The sequence below is a fragment of the Ananas comosus genome, linkage group 4, assembly GCF_001540865.1.
Source record: "Ananas comosus cultivar F153 linkage group 4, ASM154086v1, whole genome shotgun sequence".
Classification (NCBI taxonomy): domain Eukaryota; kingdom Viridiplantae; phylum Streptophyta; class Magnoliopsida; order Poales; family Bromeliaceae; genus Ananas; species Ananas comosus.
In genome coordinates, this window is record NC_033624.1 from 13523157 (window position 1) to 13544413 (window position 21257).

A 21257-nucleotide genomic window follows, 5' to 3' on the forward strand; every position below is an offset into this window, starting at 1 on the left:
TGCCTCACTCTTGTAGCCTAATTCATATTTTCAATGAATGAAGCGGGTAGTGCCACCTTAATCTCAAAAAAAATACAACAACAATTACAACAACAACAAAACAACACCAAAAGAAAAAACTAGAAACTTGTTTGGCGTAAAGAAAACGGAAAAAAGTAGCTAGTAATCTTTTTTATTTTATTATTCAAATTAATAACTCATAGATGTATATTCCAAACAGCATATATCGGTTAATACATCCCATATATTGTATAGAAAGAATTTAAGTTTTTTTTTTTTGTTTTTTTGTTAATTATATATTGCTCGTCCCACCCGAATATGAATGGGATATTCAGAAGAAGGGCCCAACTGCACTCTGGGCTGCATTTGGGCCATCAGGGGCTAGATCTAAATGGGCCTAATTTGTGACTTTATTCATTCTGTCGCTAGGCCTAGGTCTTGTTTGGTATCGTATTTGGTTTTTATTTTTTAAATAGAATTTTGTATATAAAAAGATGTAGAAATGGACAATGATTTAAAGGTCTTTATTTGACAAAAAAAAAAAAAAATTTAAAATAAGTTTATTTTGTTTTCAATTTTTTTAAAACAAATTATCGTCTATCACTTAGCGGATAAATTATAAGTTAACTAACTATAACAACAAAATAAATTGTTTTTCTCCAATACATTAAATTAAATTAAATTAAATTAGTGTCTAAAAAAGTCAAAAAATTAGGCCCATATGATTGGTTTACTCACAACATAATTTCAGATATTCCGAGAGTGTTTCTTTTTTTTCCTCTTTGAAGCACATGAAGCGAACACAGTTTTGATTAAAATATAATATATTACTAGATTACGACAAATTATTATAGTTAACTGGCCCGAAAAAGACACACAATATATGATATGCAACTCCAGTCACAAGCAAACGACTTCTCAAAGAGTGAAATCAAAAAAAAAAAAAAACACTATAATCCTATAACAATTCCTCAAACTCATATAGTTGATTATTAATTAATCTCATAACTCGACCTTAATTAGTTAATTAATCTTCCTGCAATTCTTCCTGATCTCGCCCTGCGACCCGGTAAGAGGGGTTATATCCCCCATCTTGATTATGGCCGCGACGAAGTCTGAGCAGAATTGGGTCGGGTTCATGCTGTAGGTCTTGACGAGCGAGTCGGTCGAGCCGTTGCTATACAATTGCTGATCCGAGTGGAGCAGGCCCTTGAGGTAGATCAGGTTTTCGTAGTAGTTGTTGTCGAATGTGGTCGGAGTTTGAAGGTCGAGAGGGGCCAAGTTGTTGTCCCCTGAGCCTGATGTGCTTGGACAGTTTGATTGCCTCGTCTTCGCGAAGGAGCTGTCGATGTCGGTTTCGTTGTAGATTCTGGCTCGGAACGAGGTGCACCTTGCTTGGCCAATCGTGTGCGCACCTGTTGTGGTTAGTTAGAGTTAGACCAAATTTTTGCAATCAATTCACACTGCGCCGTAAGTCTACATGCATTTTGCTAAATGTTGGAAAAAGTACTCTAGATTTGTAGTTATATGCAAATTGCATCAAATTAAAGCTTTTGCTTTTGAGATTGAAAGCGAATTTCCCCGCCGCCCTTTGGAACTAGCTAGAAACTCTATAGCCTTAAATAAAAAAAAATAAAAAAAATAAAAAAAAAAACAGTAGTTTTTTTTTTGAGTAAACAGAGATATACCCTATTTGTGATAGAATAAAGTTTGGAAAGGTTTACAATTGCGACAATGCCCGGATCAGAGTCAAAACACGATTTGATACAACTAGGAGCAACAACAGTAGCTTAGACCACATCTTTTTGAATTTAAATTTATTTATTCAAAAAAATTGTTTTTAATAACCAAAATTAAAAGAACTAGTTGGATGCATGATACTAGTGGCCAACATATTTATAGGAAAAGAGATCGTACCGACTAGCGCAACCATCTCGTTTGCGGAGAGTCCTTGTGCTGAAAACATAGAGATGAGAGTGCTGAGGTCGGAGGTAGGTTGAGGGATGTTATTATTAGCTGCAGATAGGCTCGCGGTTCTCGCATCCCTCCTCCCCAACTTTACATCCCAATTTGGTCCCCCCAGCTACATCAGTTCAAAAATCTATTAATATCATATAAATATTGATATTAACATAGCCACTTTTACTAAGAATAGATTAGATTTCTTGAATCTAATCAACTCTCAAATGCAGTGGCGCCCTATTTTTTTTAATAGCTTTTTTCCAATATCTTGGAAGATTTCTAATGCGCGCATTGAATTATTTTGATAAATACTTATTGATACTTACAATGACAACTGAGTCTCTCGCGGCGATTGCCAAAATGTCAGCACATGACACCACCCCTGGGCAAGCCTGCTCCACCGCTGTCTTTATATTGTCAATGACGTCAAAACCCCTAGCCGAGTTCTTGTTCGCGTTTGAGTTTTTCTCACCAGTGAAGGTTGCAGTGTCATCTAGAAGCACCGATCCGTCGCAACCCTAAAAGATAGCAAAAGGGGCCCGCAAATGCAGATTAGTTTTAGCTCGGTTTAGTTTCTTACCCTCGAAACTACGAGCTTCTAATATATGTACGCGTTAACAACTAAAATGTCATGTGCCCATTGTGTTGACATATAGTAAACTAGAGATCGAGATGTATGTACATTAACGAAGCAGTCGTGAAAGAAGAGCCGAAGAATGGAGGCGCCCATCCGTTTCTCACTCGAGATAGCCGATTGGAGTACAGGCTTCACCGTCGAGAAGAGATTCGGGCACGACGAGGAGTAGTAGTTAGTCGAGAGCTGCGCGGAAGAGTTCCGGACTAAAAGGAGCACAAGTGCAAGAGTGAAAAGCCCTAGAATGGCCTTAGAAGCCATTTTCTAGCTGTATGGTGTACGTGACACAATCAAGTGTAAAGAGGGGAACTTAAGTTCCTTTGGCTTGAGATGTGCATGCCACACATATGGATAGATATGTACATATATATACACACACACGCATAGGACTTGGTTTCGCCACCTACAAAACCTAGCTAACTCGTGAGAAATTACGTGGTTGCATGGGAATCGAGAGAAAAGAAGGGATGCTGTTCACATTGAGTCGGTTGGAGACTTTTATGAATTGTACGTTGACGTGGGTAGAGAAATGAAGGCGCGATTAAGGAAGGAACAGCGATCATGCATGAGGATTACTTTGTCAAAAATTGTTGGCTTCTTTGATAGATTCTTCTTTGTGATGTGATGGTCAAAAAGAAGCTGAGGCAAATTTTCCCAAAGTGAAAGGGAGACTACTGCTTCTGGAACTCGTTATAGGTGTCATTGTTGTAGCAACTGTTTAACATAATTTATTGCTAATTATCTTTGTTTCTGCTTTAACATGCATTTACTCAAATGTAGTGTTTGGCAAAAAAAATTAAGTTATGAAACTTTTGTTGTTAAATTAAATGAAACAATTATTTTTCTCCGAAAGCTTAAAACTACAAGAAAACGATATTTTTAATATTTATGTTTAATGTCTGGATGGACGCCGACCTTTTTGATTGGCTAAAAACATGAGCTTAATTAAGCAAGAGAAAATCAAATTAATATCACTAAGAGGCTTGTGGGACTCAAATTCAAAACCTTATATTTTGAAATTATATTAAAATAAATAAAGTAGTAGTTTTTTCTCCAGAAACTTAAAATTACTCAAAAATGATGTTTTTAATATTTATATTCAATATTTGCTGGACGTAAAGTTTTAATGAGATTACTTCTATACTCAAAATTTAGAAGTTCTTACTAATTTAGTACTTAAGTTCTGTTTGTTATTGAGGACTATTTAACTCTACCAAAATAAAGAAGAAAAATATACAAAAATATATTTCTATATTTGCCGGTAAAACTATGGGGGTGTTTGGCTTAACTATTCAAAAGTGATTTTGAGCCCAAAATCACTTTTAAGCTCAGTAGAGCGTTTGGGAATAACATTCTGGAAATCTGATTCTGTTTTTTAGAATCAGAAAACTGATTTTGAAGGCTTCATAATCAGAAACAGAAAAAAGTTGCTTCTCCAAAACTGATTCTGATTTTGAACTCAAACTTCTAAATTTAATTTTTATTTTAGATTCAAAGTATAAATTTAACATTAAATTTTAAATTTTAAATTTTAAATTCATATTTGAATTTTTAAATCTCAACTTTTCAAATTTAAAATTTAAAATTTTAAATTTAAGTTTCAAATCTCAAATTTTCAAATTTTAAAATTCAAATTTTAAATTTCAAAATTCAAAATTTTAAATTTTAAATTTTAAATTTTAATTTTACTTTTAAATTTCAAAATTCAAAATTTAAATTTGAAATTTTAAAATTTGAAATTTGAATTCAAATTTTAAATTTTAAATTTTAAATTTCAATTTTCAAATTTTAAATTTGAAATTTGAAATCTCAAATCNTTTAAATTTTAAGTTTTAAATTTTAAATTTGAAATTTTAATTTTAATTTTTAACTTAAAATTTTTAATTTAAAATTTTAAAATTAAACTTTGAAATTTTAAATTTTAATTTTTAAATTTGAAATTTGAAATTTGAAATTTGAAATTTAGATTTAGAAATTCAAATTTAAAATTTAAAATTTTGAAATTTTAAATTTATTTTTGTACAAGTTTGAAATTTAAAAATTATACTTTTAATTAAAATTTAAAATTTAAATTATTTTAAAAATAAAATTTAGTAAAAATATTAATATATACAAAATCAAAATTTTTTTGCCAAACAGTTTTAGAAAATCATTTTAGAAAAATCACTTTTTTCTAAATTAAATCAAACGCTCTACGGCTTTTCACCAAAATCAATTCTCCAAACTAAAATCACTTTTACAGAAATCACTTCTCCAGAAGCTAGGCCAAACAGGCCCTATATATACTTTACAGTAATCGAATTAGTGTGATCTACGTTTGCCGGTAACTCATTTCAATATAGTATGTCGATTGGATGATAGTACTCAAATATAATAGTACTCAAATAACATTTTATCAATATATAATAAGGACAAATAGACCGACCATTTGGTCTATATATATCCAACAATAAGGACAAATAGACCCTACCATTTGGCCTAATCCTAATACGTAGATTAGAAATGTGATTATGAGATTTTGTCCCAACTTCTCTAGTGATTGACTAGGACAAACAATAATAATTAATTAGGCGTGCCAACATTTTATCCATACATATTACTAGCAAGTGAAAGAGAAAGCATAGTTATAACTTCGACTAATACCATGGAGACAGGTGATCATAGTCATTTTCCATCATATGTCATGGTATTTTCCAAAGCTGTAACTTCCTCGTGGAAAACAAGTGCATGGCGAAGGTGGAAAAGCAAAAAAGTGGTCCAAAATTATAAGCCTTAATTTATAATCTTTCACAATAAACAAATATTATTTCTGTTAGATGTATCTCAAAATTTAGTTATCAACTTCGATTTTGTGACTGACTGTCCTAGAGCAAGTGACAAAGAACTTGGTGGTTGGTACCTGGACCCAAGTTCGAATTCTAGTTGATTCACATTTCCAGCAAAGCTTATTTCTAAATGAAATAAACGAAACGGGTAGTGTGCTACCTTCTCTCACTCTCTCTCTCTCTCTCTCAAAAAAAAAAAAAAAAAAACTTTGATTTTGAGCCTTCGATTTGTTGATAGTTTTCGCATTGCAATAAATTTGGAAAAGAATTGGTGAAGAAAAAATTGAATATCTGTGGTGGGTAACGGAGGAAAAAATGACTTCGATTTTAGGCTCCTGATTCGTCGAAACCCGTTAAGAAATCTCTTTTTTCTTTTAGCTCTAGAAGCGATACAGTGTATTGCACACACGAACTTTGTACTTTCTTTTTCATAGTGAAGTTCTCTTCTCTTTCGCCCATAAATTTTTGCCTATAAAAAATTTTTCACGTAAATCTTTATTTTCCTTTTATAATTTTACTATTTTTGTGGTATTTGTCTACTTTGCGACCGCTTTTTGTCATTTCTGTTTATGCGCTCTAGCTCATCGTAATAATTTCTTTTATTATAGTCAAGTGGATGAAAATTAAGTAGTACCAAAGAGTTGGTTTTATCAGTTCAACCATCAACTAGTGCAAAGCACGAGGATGGACTCGTTCCATAATGGTGAATTACCAAAGTTTAATTCCCCGCAACCACTAATAACGGGCTTAATTAATTAGTACTACTGCATACAATGTTGGACTAAAAAGTATACTCTCATTAACTAAGTCCCAGAAACTGAGCTTTCATTGTTGGGTTGTATTTGCTGAATTTTAGCGCTCTTCAAAGTCACACTACCGAAGAGAGATTCGGTATGGTTTGGTGGATTCAGAAAACAACCTTAGCTGCATACAAACCGACATGTATTTAATATTTTTGACCAAAGAACAAAAAACTCTCTAGCACACTTCAGGCTCTATCTCAATTATTCCCTGCATTTTGTCACTACTTTAAATATATCTAAAAATTTAAAATAACCGTGAATTTGATTGTAAAGTTTTACTAAAATCACTGTTCGAGTAGTTTCGGTTTACTGTTTCTCCTTTTTTTTTAGCTTTCTAATTAACCTTATTATTGATAGGCCCCTAAATCCTATAAAATTTTTTACAAATCTATATAATTCAAGAAGTCGAGGACTCGAGCTCCATTTTTCAAATGTCCAGTACTAGAAAGATTTAGTTGACCTACAAAGTCTCAAATATCTCCTGCATGATTTATTTGAGCTAAAAAGTCTCCACTAGAGAGTAATAAAGAGAAAGCAAAAGCAACACCACTGATTCCTTTAATATTGAAATCTAAGAAAACTAATTGCCAAGAATTTTTCTAGGTTTGAGTCGCGTTTTCGATAAGCTTAATTACAATGCGCTTTTAGTTCTTGTTTTAATTAACTCTTTGTTTTCGATTACCTATAATTAATTAATTAACTCTTTGTTGGATTAGCTTCTTGTTAATTTTACTCGCGGTAGAGCTTCAATTAATGCTTGGTTCTAATTCGGAGTGTTTGCTAGTTAATACGCCAATCACGTTCCCTTAAAAAAAGAAAGAAGAAAAAAAGAAAGTGGATCAAAGTCAAGCATGTATTTCATAAAAATATAAGTGGATAAAAATCCAGTGTTTGAAGTGAACAATGCACATTATTATAGATCTAGGCTTTTTGAATTTATGATATTTTTGAAACATGTAACTCTTATTTGACATACGCATGCATGTTTTTTAATTATTCAAGCATTATATAAAAATGGGTGGATAAAACGTATGATCAAATGCCAACAATAGCATATTATATTCGATCTCAATATCATCGCGTAAGTGAGATATACTATTTTGAAAATTATGATTTTCAGAACCATGCAGTAATTGTAGTTCTAAAATCTTTTGAAATCAAAACCCTATCCAACCCTTATCTACTTGGGCCAGTCCAAATGCTATGGCCCAAAGTAATCGCGTACTTGGGCCTCCACTGGCTTATTAGCGAACTGCTAAGTTTAAGAATTTTGGATCCAATTCATTTTACAGGCTCCGTTTGGTGGATAATTTAATATTTGAATTTAATTTAAAATTTATAATTTGATATATACATTTAATTAATTCACATATATATATTAAACTTATTAGACTGTAATTGTTAGTGCAAATAAAAGGAGCAGTTTTCTCAATTTCTTTCCGAATCAAAGTTGATTCTCACCTCTAATATGCCAATCTCTGAAACCAAACGCCAACAATATAGAACATGTTAGGTTCACGATTGAAATAAAAATGAAAAATAAAATGATAAATTATTCAAAAATGCTTAATTTATTATTGGAATGGATAATGAAATGAATAATCGAGACACCTAAGATTTTGAAAAAATGTTTTATTTAAGAGAGAGAAAGAAAAGGAGTTTCTGAGAGAGAATTCTGAACGATTTACTTGTTGATCTTGAATTCAAAATCAAATAGCGCCATAAATAGATTAGGTCATTTTTATTTCAGAATAAAATAAAATTTGAAATCAGATTTTTACAAAATAAATAACAACTACCAGCATTAGTTAATCTCATTTTGCTTTTGGAATTTAAAATAGATAAACCAAACAAGCCACATTAGATGAATCATTCCAATTGCATTCCCAACATCAATTCATCCAACTAAACATGCCCGTAACATTTTTTCAATCGATAAATAGTTACTTACACTTGGTCCCCTCGTACAAAATCATTTCGAAAACGAAACGGGGTTTATTAATTAATCGTAATCATAATCATAATCATCATATATATGTATATATAGTTATAGATCTCCCACGTGCGTCACACGTGCACACCCAACGAGGTGGCGGGGGCCGGCCCCTCCTCGGCCTTGGCCTCCATTTGAATACAAACCTTTCCCTCCATGACCTCCAACGTCTCCTTCTTGTACCTGTAACACCTCGCGAACCACACAAACACGCCCAAATTGATCCCCGAGATCACCATCAAGAAGGCGTAGTAGTAATCGAGGTGCGACTCGTTGAGGTTGTTCCCTATCCAGCTGCTTCCGCTGGTGGCCTTGTCGACGACGGTGATGAGGAGGCTGTTGAGGAAGTTGCCGAGGCCGATGCCGCTGGTGAAGAACGTGGTGCCGAGGCTCTGCATGTCCTCGGGGGACTGGTCGTAGAAGAACTCGAGGATGCCGATCGCGTTGAACACGTCGCCGATCCCGAGCAGCACATACTGCGGCAGCAGCCAGAAGATGCTCATCGGCACGATTGCGTCGGGGGCGGTGATGCTGTGCTGCCTGATCACGCGCATGCGCCGGAGCTCGACCAGGTAGGCGACAGCGGTGACGAGGACGTGGAAGAAGAAGCCGACGCCGAGGCGCTGGAGCAGCGTGATGCCTCGGGGGTTGCCAGTGCGGCGCCGGGCGAGGGGGACGAGGAGGCGGTCGTAGAAGGGGACGGTGAGGAGCATGGAGAGGGTGATGAGGGAGCCGAGGGAAGCCGCGGGGAGGCGGAAACCCCCGCCGAAGGAGCGGTCGAGGGTGGTGCCCTGCTTCACGAAGAGCGTGTTCACCTGCGCCCAGATGGTGCAGGGGACCAGCGTGGTGAGCCACACCATGCTCATGCCCAGCACAAGCTTCGTCTCCTCCACTTGGGTCACCGTGCACGGCGCGCCGCTTCCGCACCCTTTCACAGCCGCCTTGTCCAAGAACCTACGTACGTGCGTGCGTGCATGCATATGCATATATGCATGTGCATATGCATGCAGAGAAATTAACAAATCATTTTTTACAAAATTCTCCCATACAAATTAAATCGTCAATATTATACACCTGCACGATTGTACTTAATTTGTGTAATCTCCTCCTCTCATTTCATTATTTTAAGTCGTCATGAGCTCATTAAAAAGTCTCGAATCCAAATATTTCGACTACACATTATTTAAACACACACTACATATTTTTTGAATTGAATGTTGGAAAGAAAATCACAAAAAGTACTCGAGAATAGAATAATATATATATATATATATATATATATATATATATATATATATATATATATATATAGCCGAACTAAATATATGAAATGACATATTTAAATAGGGTTGGGTCATTCAAGCGGCCCAAAAATCAAGCCCAATTGCTTTTCTTTGTTGACTTTTGACGCATGCATTGCACTGATGAAAAGTTTCATAGAAGTAATTAACTTAATTATTCAAAACATTTAAATAAGTCCTAAAAAGATCGGCTTAAACACTTTCCGATTTGAGGCATTGCATTCACACAAATGAACATGTGCTTAATTAACTCTCGCAAGTCGCAACTAGTCATCATAGGCATTAGGAAACAATAGCATGTAGAAGAGCAATAATAGTAGATTCTCCTAGCACTAGCTACTATACTATGTCCCCTCCCATACCTTAGCCCATCAATCTCCTAACCACTTCTATGAATCGAGGATGGGCATAGGTGAGTAGTATCACTCATCACCATGTAATTATGGTGCGTCCACTATCGATCCATATAGGATGGTGCTCAACTTGGGCTCTTAACACACTCACAGATTCCTAGAATATATATACTCGGCCAAAAAGTTGTCACCGCCAATGTTGATATTTTGGGTCTATTACCTAGGCATTAGAAGTATTAAGTGGTCACTCCAACAAGTTTGAATTTTTATTTTAAAATGAGCTTTAAAAGGCCAGTTGAGAGTGGACCTGGTCCAGGCTTTTTTTTTTTTTTTTTTTGCAATAATGTGTAGGAAATAATACGCAATCATTTAAGAGACACAAGTCCATCCAGTTGGTACGAATGATATTGATATTGACGAAGACGCAGAAAGCAACATGTCAAGCCATCTTTAAAATTCGGGCAAAAATGAAAGCAACATCATATTTTGCTTGTTATCAACTTGTGATCCGGATCTCGACCCCGAGGAACAGTGATCTCAAATTAAAGAGCACTTTGTAGAAAGGACACAGTTACAAAATTGCTGGTTGAACACTGTTTCTAAAGCGAGAACTTAAACACGACATGTTTATCTAAAAGTCAATGTTGTGTCTAATAAAGCGACTAATAGTTAACCCAATTTAAATCGACCACCAACATACTACGGAATTTACCTTACTCATAGCTAGTGAGAAACTACCATTACCTATTTTATTTTGTTCTCAAATTTTAAATTATTCAATACTAATTAGATAGTGGAGAATGGAGAATAAAGTAGGTGATAATAAAAATGGATGGTTATAAGGGTGCAGTGCATAAGTTGTACTGCAATATTGCAAGCTCTTTGGGAATGAATTACAGCTTACTGACCTGAAAGCTGAAGTGTGATGGACTCGCCGCTTTCCGGTGATCGCATAGTGCTGCGGCTCCAGCTCGTAGAGCTCCGCCGCATCATCTGTCCGCTTCAGCCGGCGGTTTGCAAAAGCGGCGGCCAAAACCCTAGCTATCACCTTCGTCGGGCTCTTCGTCCTCCTCATCTTATGCCGGTAGTTCGGCGTGCCTAGATAGAATATCAGCAGAGAGAGCATGAGCCCGGCCGTCGGAATCCCGTAGCCGAGCCCCCACCCGACGTTCTCCTGCACGTAGACGAGCCCGAGCGAGGCCGCTAGCCCTCCGGTGAACGAGCTGAACATCCACCAGTTGAAGAAGGACTCCTTCAGGCGCCGCTCGTGCGGGTCGAAGTCGTCGAACTGGTCCGCGCCGAACGTTGATATGTTCGGCTTCGTCCCGCCGGCGCCGACGGCCATGACGTAAAGCGCCGCATAGACGACCACGACCTGGGACGGCGAACTTTTGAGAGACTTGAGGGAGACGGCGACCGTCAAGAGCATCATGCCCTGCACAAGAAAAAAAAAAAAAAAAAATTTCTCTATAACAGATATTATATATATATTTTTTATAACAATATTTAAGCCAAACAATTTTATCTTATATAAAATTAATAATTTGATTGAAATTTATTATATTATTCGTAATTAGACACATAATATTTTTTATGATTTGATTGGATGGGAGTTGTACACATCCCATGTAAATTTGGGCAAAAGAGGTTGTCATGAGAGAGAGTGTATATTTTGAATATTGAGCAGTACCATATTTGCAATTCAACAAATGTTATAATTCTATAATGCTCTAGATCAAAGCTCAAATTTTCTTTACTAGTCTAATTATTATTTTTATTTTTTACTAAATAATAACAAAAAATTTAGGCACTGGAGAGAATGTATATATATATAGAATTGTAAGATTTTTTTTTTATACTATAAACTTAGCATTTGTCATAAGAAATTTGTGGCCAATGGGGCCACCGTGCCACTAAAAAAGTGTGGCGTGGCATTGGTCTATAGAGATGTACAGGGGGATTCCTGAACTTCTGGAGCATAAATAAATAAAATAAATAAATAGTAACTTAGATCCAAAAGAAATTAAAGTGTCCATTGAATTAAGTAAAGGGTACCAATAATTGAGTTATGTTGTCACCTGATCTTTTCCACTTCATTTGCAAACAAATTAAAAGCTAATGAGGCCCACTATCTATTACGTAATATCTATTTTCTGTTTTTCTCATGGGTAAGCTACAGTCAGAGTTAGCATCTTTGGCGTGTCTCAAAAGTTTCCCCAATTATTGTAGGAGGTGAATTAGTATTTATGCGTTTTAGCATATTTGTAGCTTAGATAAGTATAATTTAATTTTAATATAACATAGAAATACTAATTCACCACATCATTACTCGCGCGGTCCTTATCATGTAATTAATCGCCATCGATCACGTTGAATATAAGCTAATAAAGTTTGTTTGAAACGGAACAAACACTTTAGGGCGGCGGTTTGTCCTCTGGTGTAGAATAAAAATCAAAATAAATTGCATGAATCTTTCGTGAACATTGACAAAACCATCCGCTATATAATCCAATCATCGATATAGTACAAAAAACCAATCAAAAATCATGTGTCACGTTTCTTATCTCAATTTGATCTTTCCACTTTTTGGAAAAAAAGAAGAATATTCCGCAAAACAACCTTTTGCATTACTAGGTTATGTTTATATTTCAGAATAATGGATGACTAAGTTAACTTCACATGTAGTTTGCTTTTATGACAACGAAAAGAAAGCAACAATTAATGATTACATTTTTTGGGTAACAATCATGATTACAAGGATAAGTAAAAGTTTATTTGAGAGATACCATAATTACATATTATATATTTGTAATACTCCGAAAATATGTATAGAGTTACTATGCTATCGGAAGTATAAAATAGTTGGTGCTTCCGATTTTTAGCCCCCTAGCTAGGATTGAGTGATCCCTATTGGTTAATAATATTAATCCAATGATTAGAAATGATCAATGGGGTTGATCTAAGCGCTAAAAAATCGGAAGCATCAACCACTTTATAGTTTCGATAGCATAGTAGCTCTACTCCCGAAAATATTATATATTTTACATTTAGAATAAAAAAATTGTTATTAACTTACCAAGCCAATTAGGTCGGAAGATTGTTGAGAACTAATAATTTTCATTAAGTATGAAAATAAGAAAATTTTCTAACCTATAATAGTCTAGTATTTATGTTATCTAGAAATCTATTATAATTTTATTACTTCACTAACATTTTTTACAATTACTCAACCAAAATTAAATGCTGATAATTTGAATATTTTCAATGAAAAATATGAAGGATTCTCGGAATATTACAAACTGTAAACCACACTGGACCCTAAACCTCATCTACTTTCTGTCTGCCGCGAACGAACCGGCCCCGCAGTAGGTGTTTCTAACTCAATTTGAATTTTAAATTTCAAATTTTTTTTGATCCCAACACTTTCCTGCATTTGGCAAGGGGGCAACTTAAATTAGTTTGTAAATTTTTGGTGCACAAAGTCATGCTTTTATTTTTGTTGTCCGCGAATCAGTTTCATTTGAATCAAAAGGAAAATTCGTCGCAATCTATAAGTAGGTAAGTCAACTTGCTAGATACTATAGTAGCAAATGAATTGGTGCCGTTTCGTTCATTTTTTTTTTTTATAAGAAATGAGCTTAGCTGAAAATATTAAGCAACTAGATTTCGAACTTAAAATTTCGGATACCAACTATTAAAAATCTTGCCATTTACGCTGGGGACCACCGGTAGTAGCAAATGAAGTACTATTGCAATAGTACATATACTTACCAAGACATAGATGAGCGAAGAGATGGTGAAGGTCCAAAACCGGCCCAAGTAGGTGTCGGCGATGTATGCTCCGATGATCGGAGTGATCCAAACTGAGCCGGACCAGTTGCTAACATTCCTTACCGACGAGACCGTCTCCTCGTGCAACTGTGTTGTCAAGTAGACCACAAGATTTGAGGCCACTCCATAGAAAGCCATTCTTTCAAACGCTTCATAGCCTGCTTGCACGAATCAAATTCCCAAAATTAATCAAATTCCAAATCAAAAGCCAAGCTTAATTAAATATATAGCACAATTAAAACCTTTACACGTAACTTCCAATTTGATCTCTTCAACCCTCCAAGAAAACATACAAGAACATTATATGGATCCATGACAAAATATGTAACAAAAGGAGCTATTTTGAGTTTGGTACACAAATAAATTCATTAGTTCACTTACTTAAGTATTGTTTACTGAATTTGCACATAAGAGAGGGATCCTATATTTAGGCTAGTTATATATGCACATGATCCTAGAGAGTGAACTCAATTTGTCACTTGAGAGTATATAATTAAGAAAGCTTTTGTAATTAACTTTATTTCATAAGAAGAATTTATCGAATTGGTGAGAAACTAAGCTAGCTAAAACTAACCTACTAAATATGCACAAGCTCTCCATCTCCCGGTCCGAGAGGCAAGGACCGGGCGGCCGCGGAGATCGACGGAGCCATCTTGCGTATAACCTTTGGTCTCCATGAGAGCAACTGCGCAAATTGAAGGTCTCCGTGAGCTACATGTATATGAATTAAAGAAAGAGTGGATAATATATATAGTTCGAATTTTGAGCAAGTGATGAGAGAAAATGGGAGCTAGGAGGAGTTCTTTTGTCAAAGGTTTCTTTGATGGAGAAAGAGATATATAGGACTAAGGGAGAGATATGGGTGCCAGCTTCCACTGTACACAGTAGGCCCCCTTTGTAACGTGCCACTTAAACAAGCTGCGGATGAGCAACACACATACATTCATACAACTTAGATGACTTTTACATTCAGTCGACTAGTTTGACTGTCCACATTGTGAGGGGATGAGCAAAAAAACAAAAAAGAGCGTGGCTGTTTTCATACCGTCTACTTTGCTTAATCTTTTTAAAATAAATTTAGTTAGAAATATGAAAAAGCTAGACCACGTGGAACTAATTAACTAGAGACCTCGGTTACTGATCATCAAGATCTTTGCCATTTATGATAGAAAGTCGATGATGTAGTAAAAACTTCAAACTACAATCATGATGATTTTAATTAGAGGAATGCTTCAATACACCATAAATATTAAAATCTAATTCTAAATTAGTAAAGAGTATAATTGGATTTTATATGAAGTAACATGTTGAATAGGTTACTGATTTGAATTAGTTAATATGACAATATTGAAAAAAGAATTAGTAGTATATATCAAATTTGTCAGCATCCTATAAATATTAAATTTGTGTTTTATATTTAAAAAATTGAATTTGATTTATAATTAAGTTTTAAATGTTGTTTTGAATTTAAATTTACAATTTGGTCGTAATTTGAAATCCAACTATTGTTGTAGACATTTGAAAAAGTCACAGTATTTTTAGTTGGATAAAACTAGTTTTGTAGACCAAAATATTTTACAAAAACCAAGATACCCTTAAAATAGACCTATGCTTCAATAGTAGATCACATCTAGAGTCATATTAAATTTAAACCATCTACTAAGAAAAATCCAAGATTGACTTTTATAAAGTAGTAACCTGCACATTGGGTTACCAACCAAAATCAATAGTAAAAGCAATATTGGAAAGTAAATATTAGCCAATCACCAAATTAGATAACATTCAACAAATATTTATTTTCTTCTTTAATTTTGTTACTTACCAAATTAGATATGGCTAATTTGATAAGTAACAAATCTTCATAGATTGAATTTAAAATTTAATTTGAGCTTAAATTTTATAATTGTATATAGTAAATTCAAATTTAAATTTAAATTTAAATTTCAGAAGAAAAAAATTATATTTAACTGAATAGTACGTACATGTCAATTCAAATTGTTAATTTAATATTAAATTACCATGGAAGTTTAAATATGTTAACCTACTTTAAATTTTAGGTTGTATTGTATGTATAATTAAAGCTAACTTTTATTATTTATTTAAATAAAACATTTCTATTTTTTAAATTAAATTTAAATTGTTTGTTCGATAGTGAAAACATCATTAAAGTTCAAAAATATTTATCAAAATTAAAATTAAAATTTAGATTTAATTTATATTATAGTTGAAAAGTAAATTTTATTAACTATTTAAACTAAAAGTTTCTATCGATGAAAATTAACCTTAAATTATAAATTTGAATATCGATAAATTACATTCTTTCTAATTGAATTTTAGCTTTAATTTGATCACCCAATTTAATTTATTAAGATTTTTGTCTCGAACTTTGTAGTTTATTACATTCAGGTCTTACAATCCAATTTAATTGACAGATTAGTAATGTGTTGATGATACAATTGTGATGTGATTGTGTTATAGTTGATGGACCGTTGGACTCTATGCAATAATCTAAAAGATTTAGTTTGAAATTATAATTTACTAAAGTTAGTCAACCAAATTATTATGTTTTTCATAATTGAGAAGAAAAATGTGTAATTTATACTGGAACTTGTGAAGATAATAAAAGCTTAATTTCTTTTAATTGAGGTAATGAACTTAATTAGTTAAAACTATTGATCGCAAGGTCAAATTCAAAATTTTTTAAACATTTACTTGGGGACAATATTTCATATTCTATTACTAAGAGATTGCATAATATAACTTGTTATTTGCAATATTTTATATTTGAATATTATTTTGGATGCAACAAAAATTTAAATTTGCGACAAATTTAAATTTTTATTTAATACTCAAATTGTATAAATAAATTTAAAACTGGCTAAACTTTCAAGTTCTTATTCAAGTCAGGCTGGAGAATAACGAATAAGCTAAATCCTTTCAATAATGCATCATTTTATATTTTGAATTTGAATATAATACATTAGTAAAGAAAATCTAATTTAGAAAAGGTAATTATACAAAGATGGAATATTAAAGGATAAGAACCAAGAAAGATGGAATATTCTGGACTTACAAAGATGGTATGTTATGAGGATTGGAATTTACGAAAATACCCTCAGTGCAATTCCATGTAATGAGAAAGTTTTTGCCCTTAGTAAGGGGGATGACTGGTACCGATGATAACAAGTGCCGGTCACCTCTTTATTAAAGATGCACCACTACCGTCCATTTTTAAAAAATTAAGGATTAAAATTTGTTTGGTGTATAGGAGTATTGTTCTACATTTCAAGGCAAAAAATATTACACAAATATTCAACTTAGTATGGCACGCATAACTGTTGGAGAAATGCCGCACAAAAAAATTTAATTGTGATTAAAATTTAACTAATTTGTGATGAAAATTAAGTAAATCAACTTACAGATAATCGCTAAATCCCAAAAAAAAATTGCGGAAGAAGAATATCAAACAATTGATCCGGAAGCGTGTGAGGCACTGCTTTAAGGCCTATTTCCGTCCTTCGTGCGGGATTGACCGGAAACACCGTCTCAAGATACAACCGAAATTCCTCCTCCTACGAGTACGAACGTGAAAGAAGTTGATGAATACTTTTTCAACACCTAATGATAAAAAAATCAAACAAAATAAAAATTAAATTAGAAATTAAATAAAGTTTCTCTTCTTTTTTTTTTCATTGGCTCCCTTTCAGCAATGTTCATCACGGAGGAACAGTGCAATCCAATGAATATATAATGGAGAGAGAATAGAACGTTAGAAACCCAACGTTTCCAACATTCCACTTAATTCATTTCTTAATGTGGCTTAAAGAAGGAATAAATTTAATTTAATCCATCCTATTAATGAATATAATAAAAGACAATAAATGAGAATGATTACAAAATTAAATGACATTTGAAGATTTTGGATTTTTAACCAACAATAACAACAATAACAGGATGAATAGAAGCTTATAAATTGGCCACGTCACAAAATTGTGGTAGTAAATCTATACTAGTGTAGGTACCCGCGCGATGCGGCGGGTAGTTACTGCTAAAGTAAAAAATTTATAAATAATAAAATATGAACATAAGTAAATAAAATTATAGTATACCAGTATTAAAATATTAGTTCACAATGGAAAGCATTGTAGTAAAATTTTAGAAAGAGTAAAATATCAACAAAAGTAATAGTTATATGCAGTGAGTTATAGCCAACACAAAAACTTGAGTGACAGGCAATAAAAGCAAAGACAATAGGAGAGGCCACAGCAAAATTTTGAAAAAAAAATCACTTCTCCTTTAGATATAATTGAACTGCGCTGCTGAGGAGGAAAAATCAAAGGAACCTTCCTAGCAGTTTACCGGATCGACTCGGACTGTCCATGGAACGTTCCATATCGTCAATCTCTGCAGGTTTGAATCGATTTACGTCGCCATATCAAATCAAACATTAAAAAAAAAAAAGAAAAAAAAGAAGAAGAAAGCAATTCAAATTAATATTTTGTTGTGCATACTTCACAGCCTACTGTTCTATTCCTTAAACAAATGAAATAGAAGGAAATACTACCAATCGAATGGGAAATTAGAAAAAACGAAGCAAATATTTTGATGCTACAAAAAGAATAGGGCAATAACATGAGAAGTAGACCATCAAGAGAAAATAATAATCTGGGGTAAGGGAAGAAAGGGTGATAACGATTAACAGTGGAGGTTATTTATTTATTAAAAAAATTAAAAAATTAATTTTAATTGTTAGGAAGTAATGGATAAACCCCGTAAATAAAAGGAAGTAAAAAGAGGAATGGCAATGTAGGGAGGTGATGGATATTATTTATTTAAATGACTAAAAAATTAATTTTAATTGTTAGGAGGTGATGTATAAACTCTGTAAATAAAGGGAAGTAAAAATGGGAATGGCAATGTAGGGAGGTGATGGATAAACTCCGTAAATAAAAGAAAGTAAAAATACGGATATATTAATTTAATTTACGGATGAAAGTTATTTACTAGGAAATTACGAAAATAACAGATGTTAATCAATCATAAAACCCAAAGAAAAATTCTGAAGATTTTAACTCAAAAATAACTAGCAGCAGAGGTGGTTCACACCCGTGATACGGCTGTCCAAGCTGAAATCTCGGTTCGCGCACAGCGCGCCGCAGCTGCTCTCAGAGTGGGCGGAGTTCGAGCTGGTACTAAACTAGTTTTTAAAGATATAAAGAGATTAAATCAAAAGAGCTAATACTAAAAAGTCTTTCAAAAAAAAACCATAAAACAAACTTGAAAAAACAACCTTATTCTCCTTCTATCCTAAAATAATTTTCTAAATAAAAAAAAATGGACTTCTTTGTATTTCATATTCGAATATAAAAATAAAAGAAGTATATCTATTAATGCCTTGGTACATTTAAAGTCTAAGTAAGTCAAAGATTGCTATATTACCATTTGATAGAACTAAAAATATAAGTTTCAACTCATAAGTTTTGAGTTTCATTGAGTCTTATCCAAAGCTTCGAGAAAACACGACATTAAACACGTTCTTTTAAACATGAAAACAAAAGACCCAAACGTCAGATAAAACTCAATTAACTTTCAATTACAACAGATAAAGTTTTTAGATAAACCGTTTCATTAACCACAAAAATAAAAATAAATAACAAGACAAAGGAAAGAGATAGATAGAAATACGATCTTATTTATCTATAAAACTTCTAGTAATCTTTTACAAAACTAATAAGATATTCGACACAGTACGATACTTCTATGAAGAAAAGACTCTCCTTAACTCCCTTCGCAGTCAGAACTACCAACCGAGGACCTTATAAGAAANTAGTGGGAAAGAAGGGAATGGGAGTAGAAGGGTGAGGGAGGGGGTGCCACGTGGCAAAAGTATTGAGGATTCATATTATGTAATAGATATCTATATATAGTTATATTATATTTATTATAGTTATGAATTGGGAAAACAAAAATGGTATAAGGGATTTGTTAGATGTGACTCGAAATCTACTATCGATTTAAGTTCGGGTTTACGACTCGCCGACAGCTTCGCGGTGCGACCAATTTGGACAAGAAAATTATGGAGGAAAAATGAATGTCTGTGGTGGGTAGCGGAGGGCTCGGACCGACTGGCCCGAGCCCGTTATGAGTTTTCCTTTTCGTTTTTGCCCTAGAGGCGTGTGATCGTGGTTGGTTGTAACCTGAAGAACATTGTATTCCCTTTTTCGTTCCATAGTGAAGTTCTCTCCTCCATCGCCCGTGGTTTTTCCCTGCAAAGAATTTTCCACGTAAATCTGTGCCTCTTTATTTTCTGCTTGTGGTTTGATTGTTTTTTGTGTTCGTCATTTCGTTTCCGTTTGTGCGGTTGTCGTAACAGGNTTGTGGTTTGATTGTTTTTTGTGTTCGTCATTTCGTTTCCGTTTGTGCGGTTGTCGTAACAGGATTTCACCAATACTTGATTTAGTTTTTTTTTTTTTTTTTTTGCTTTTCTTCTGTGGGACCCACTTCTCTCTGGTTCTCAATTTTTTTTTTTTGCAATTAAATTTTCGAATCTCTTGATTTCATTATAATAAAATGGCACTATTAAAAGAGGTTTTAGAGTTAACGATATTAAACTTTATTTTTTACTTAAGTCCTAAAAATAAAAATTTAAAATTTTGAATTCAAATTCGGAATTAATCTTAAAATTAATTCAAAAATTTATGAATATAAAAAAGGTTGTACTCATAAAAATATAGTAGCTGAACTATATATATATATATATATATATATATATATATATATATATATATATATATATATATATATATATATATATATTAATGATAATAATTTACTGTAATAATAGCTTTCCGCATCGCAGGGCCTTAACTAGTCTCAAGATGATAAGGCAATGGTTGTATAGTCAAGTAAAATGATATAGTTTGGAACTTTGGATTGGACATATTATAGATATATAAATTGTCACGGAATCTAAGATGGCTTATTCAATCCCATAAATAAAATATATCTTATTATTTTAGCAAAATTACAAAAACCATCCTTTTCTTTTCTCTCTTTTTTTAATTATCTTCCTACATTTATAATTATTTTAATTCCATTTAAACCTATATATAATAATAAAATTGTAACACAAGAGCACATTATATTAACATACACTCTTGTTTAGAATTATGATTTTTAAGGTTAATTAATTGGTTGTTTTCAAGAAACAATTTTTTTAAAATTTTTGGTGTTTTGAGTAAGAACATATTTAATAAGCTTTATTATCACAAATAAATAATCTGTACCCAATTATTGTTAAAAATTAAATTCTGCAATAATAAAGACTATTTTTTGTAAATCTTAGTAGTGACCTATTATGCATATTTGACTCTTTATTGGCCCGTATATATGGTCCACTAATAAAGGCACTATACTACTTCCTCATGGATTGTACTATTACCATTCTTTTGGAAATGTTTTGCCTGGGCAAAGTGATCTAGAGTCAATTGGAACACTTTAGGGCCCATTTTGCCTTTCTTGTGAATATGCACTTAACTATCATACGATTTTATTT

General features: G+C 33.2%; 2 protein-coding genes across 2 annotated transcripts; both read right to left on the minus strand.

Annotated features, from left to right (window-relative positions):
- Positions 793 to 2934, minus strand: LOC109709367 (peroxidase 4-like). The gene is made up of 4 exons (XM_020231577.1): positions 2645 to 2934; positions 2289 to 2480; positions 1918 to 2083; positions 793 to 1415 (listed from the first exon to the last, which is right to left on the minus strand). Exons 1-4 carry the CDS (start codon positions 2855 to 2857, stop codon positions 1024 to 1026), a joined length of 963 nt encoding a protein of 320 aa, XP_020087166.1. The 5' UTR covers positions 2858 to 2934; the 3' UTR covers positions 793 to 1023.
- LOC109709560 (protein NRT1/ PTR FAMILY 5.1) lies at positions 8121 to 14503 on the minus strand. The gene is made up of 4 exons (XM_020231855.1): positions 14277 to 14503; positions 13643 to 13860; positions 10780 to 11306; positions 8121 to 9171 (listed from the first exon to the last, which is right to left on the minus strand). The coding sequence occupies exons 1-4, from the start codon at positions 14377 to 14379 to the stop codon at positions 8292 to 8294; spliced, it is 1728 nt and encodes a 575-aa protein (XP_020087444.1). The 5' UTR covers positions 14380 to 14503; the 3' UTR covers positions 8121 to 8291.

What these genes read in the sequence shown, in the direction of transcription:
- LOC109709367 (XM_020231577.1), bottom strand. Translation starts at nt 2,857, where the DNA reads ATGGCTTCTAAGGCCATTCTAGGGCTTTTCACTCTTGCACTTGTGCTC. An exon ending in TTCACGACTGCTTCGTTAAT is followed by an intron (nt 2,481 to 2,644) that starts GTACATACATCT and finishes GCTATCTTTTAG; the next exon opens with GGTTGCGACGGATCGGTGCT. An exon ending in CGAGATGGTTGCGCTAGTCG is followed by an intron (nt 1,416 to 1,917) that starts GTACGATCTCTT and finishes TAACCACAACAG; the next exon opens with GTGCGCACACGATTGGCCAA.
- LOC109709560 (XM_020231855.1), bottom strand. Translation starts at nt 14,379, where the DNA reads ATGGAGACCAAAGGTTATACGCAAGATGGCTCCGTCGATCTCCGCGGC. An exon ending in AGCTTGTGCATATTTAGTAG is followed by an intron (nt 13,861 to 14,276) that starts GTTAGTTTTAGC and finishes TCGTGCAAGCAG; the next exon opens with GCTATGAAGCGTTTGAAAGA. An exon ending in CATCACACTTCAGCTTTCAG is followed by an intron (nt 9,172 to 10,779) that starts GTCAGTAAGCTG and finishes GCACGTACGTAG; the next exon opens with GTTCTTGGACAAGGCGGCTG.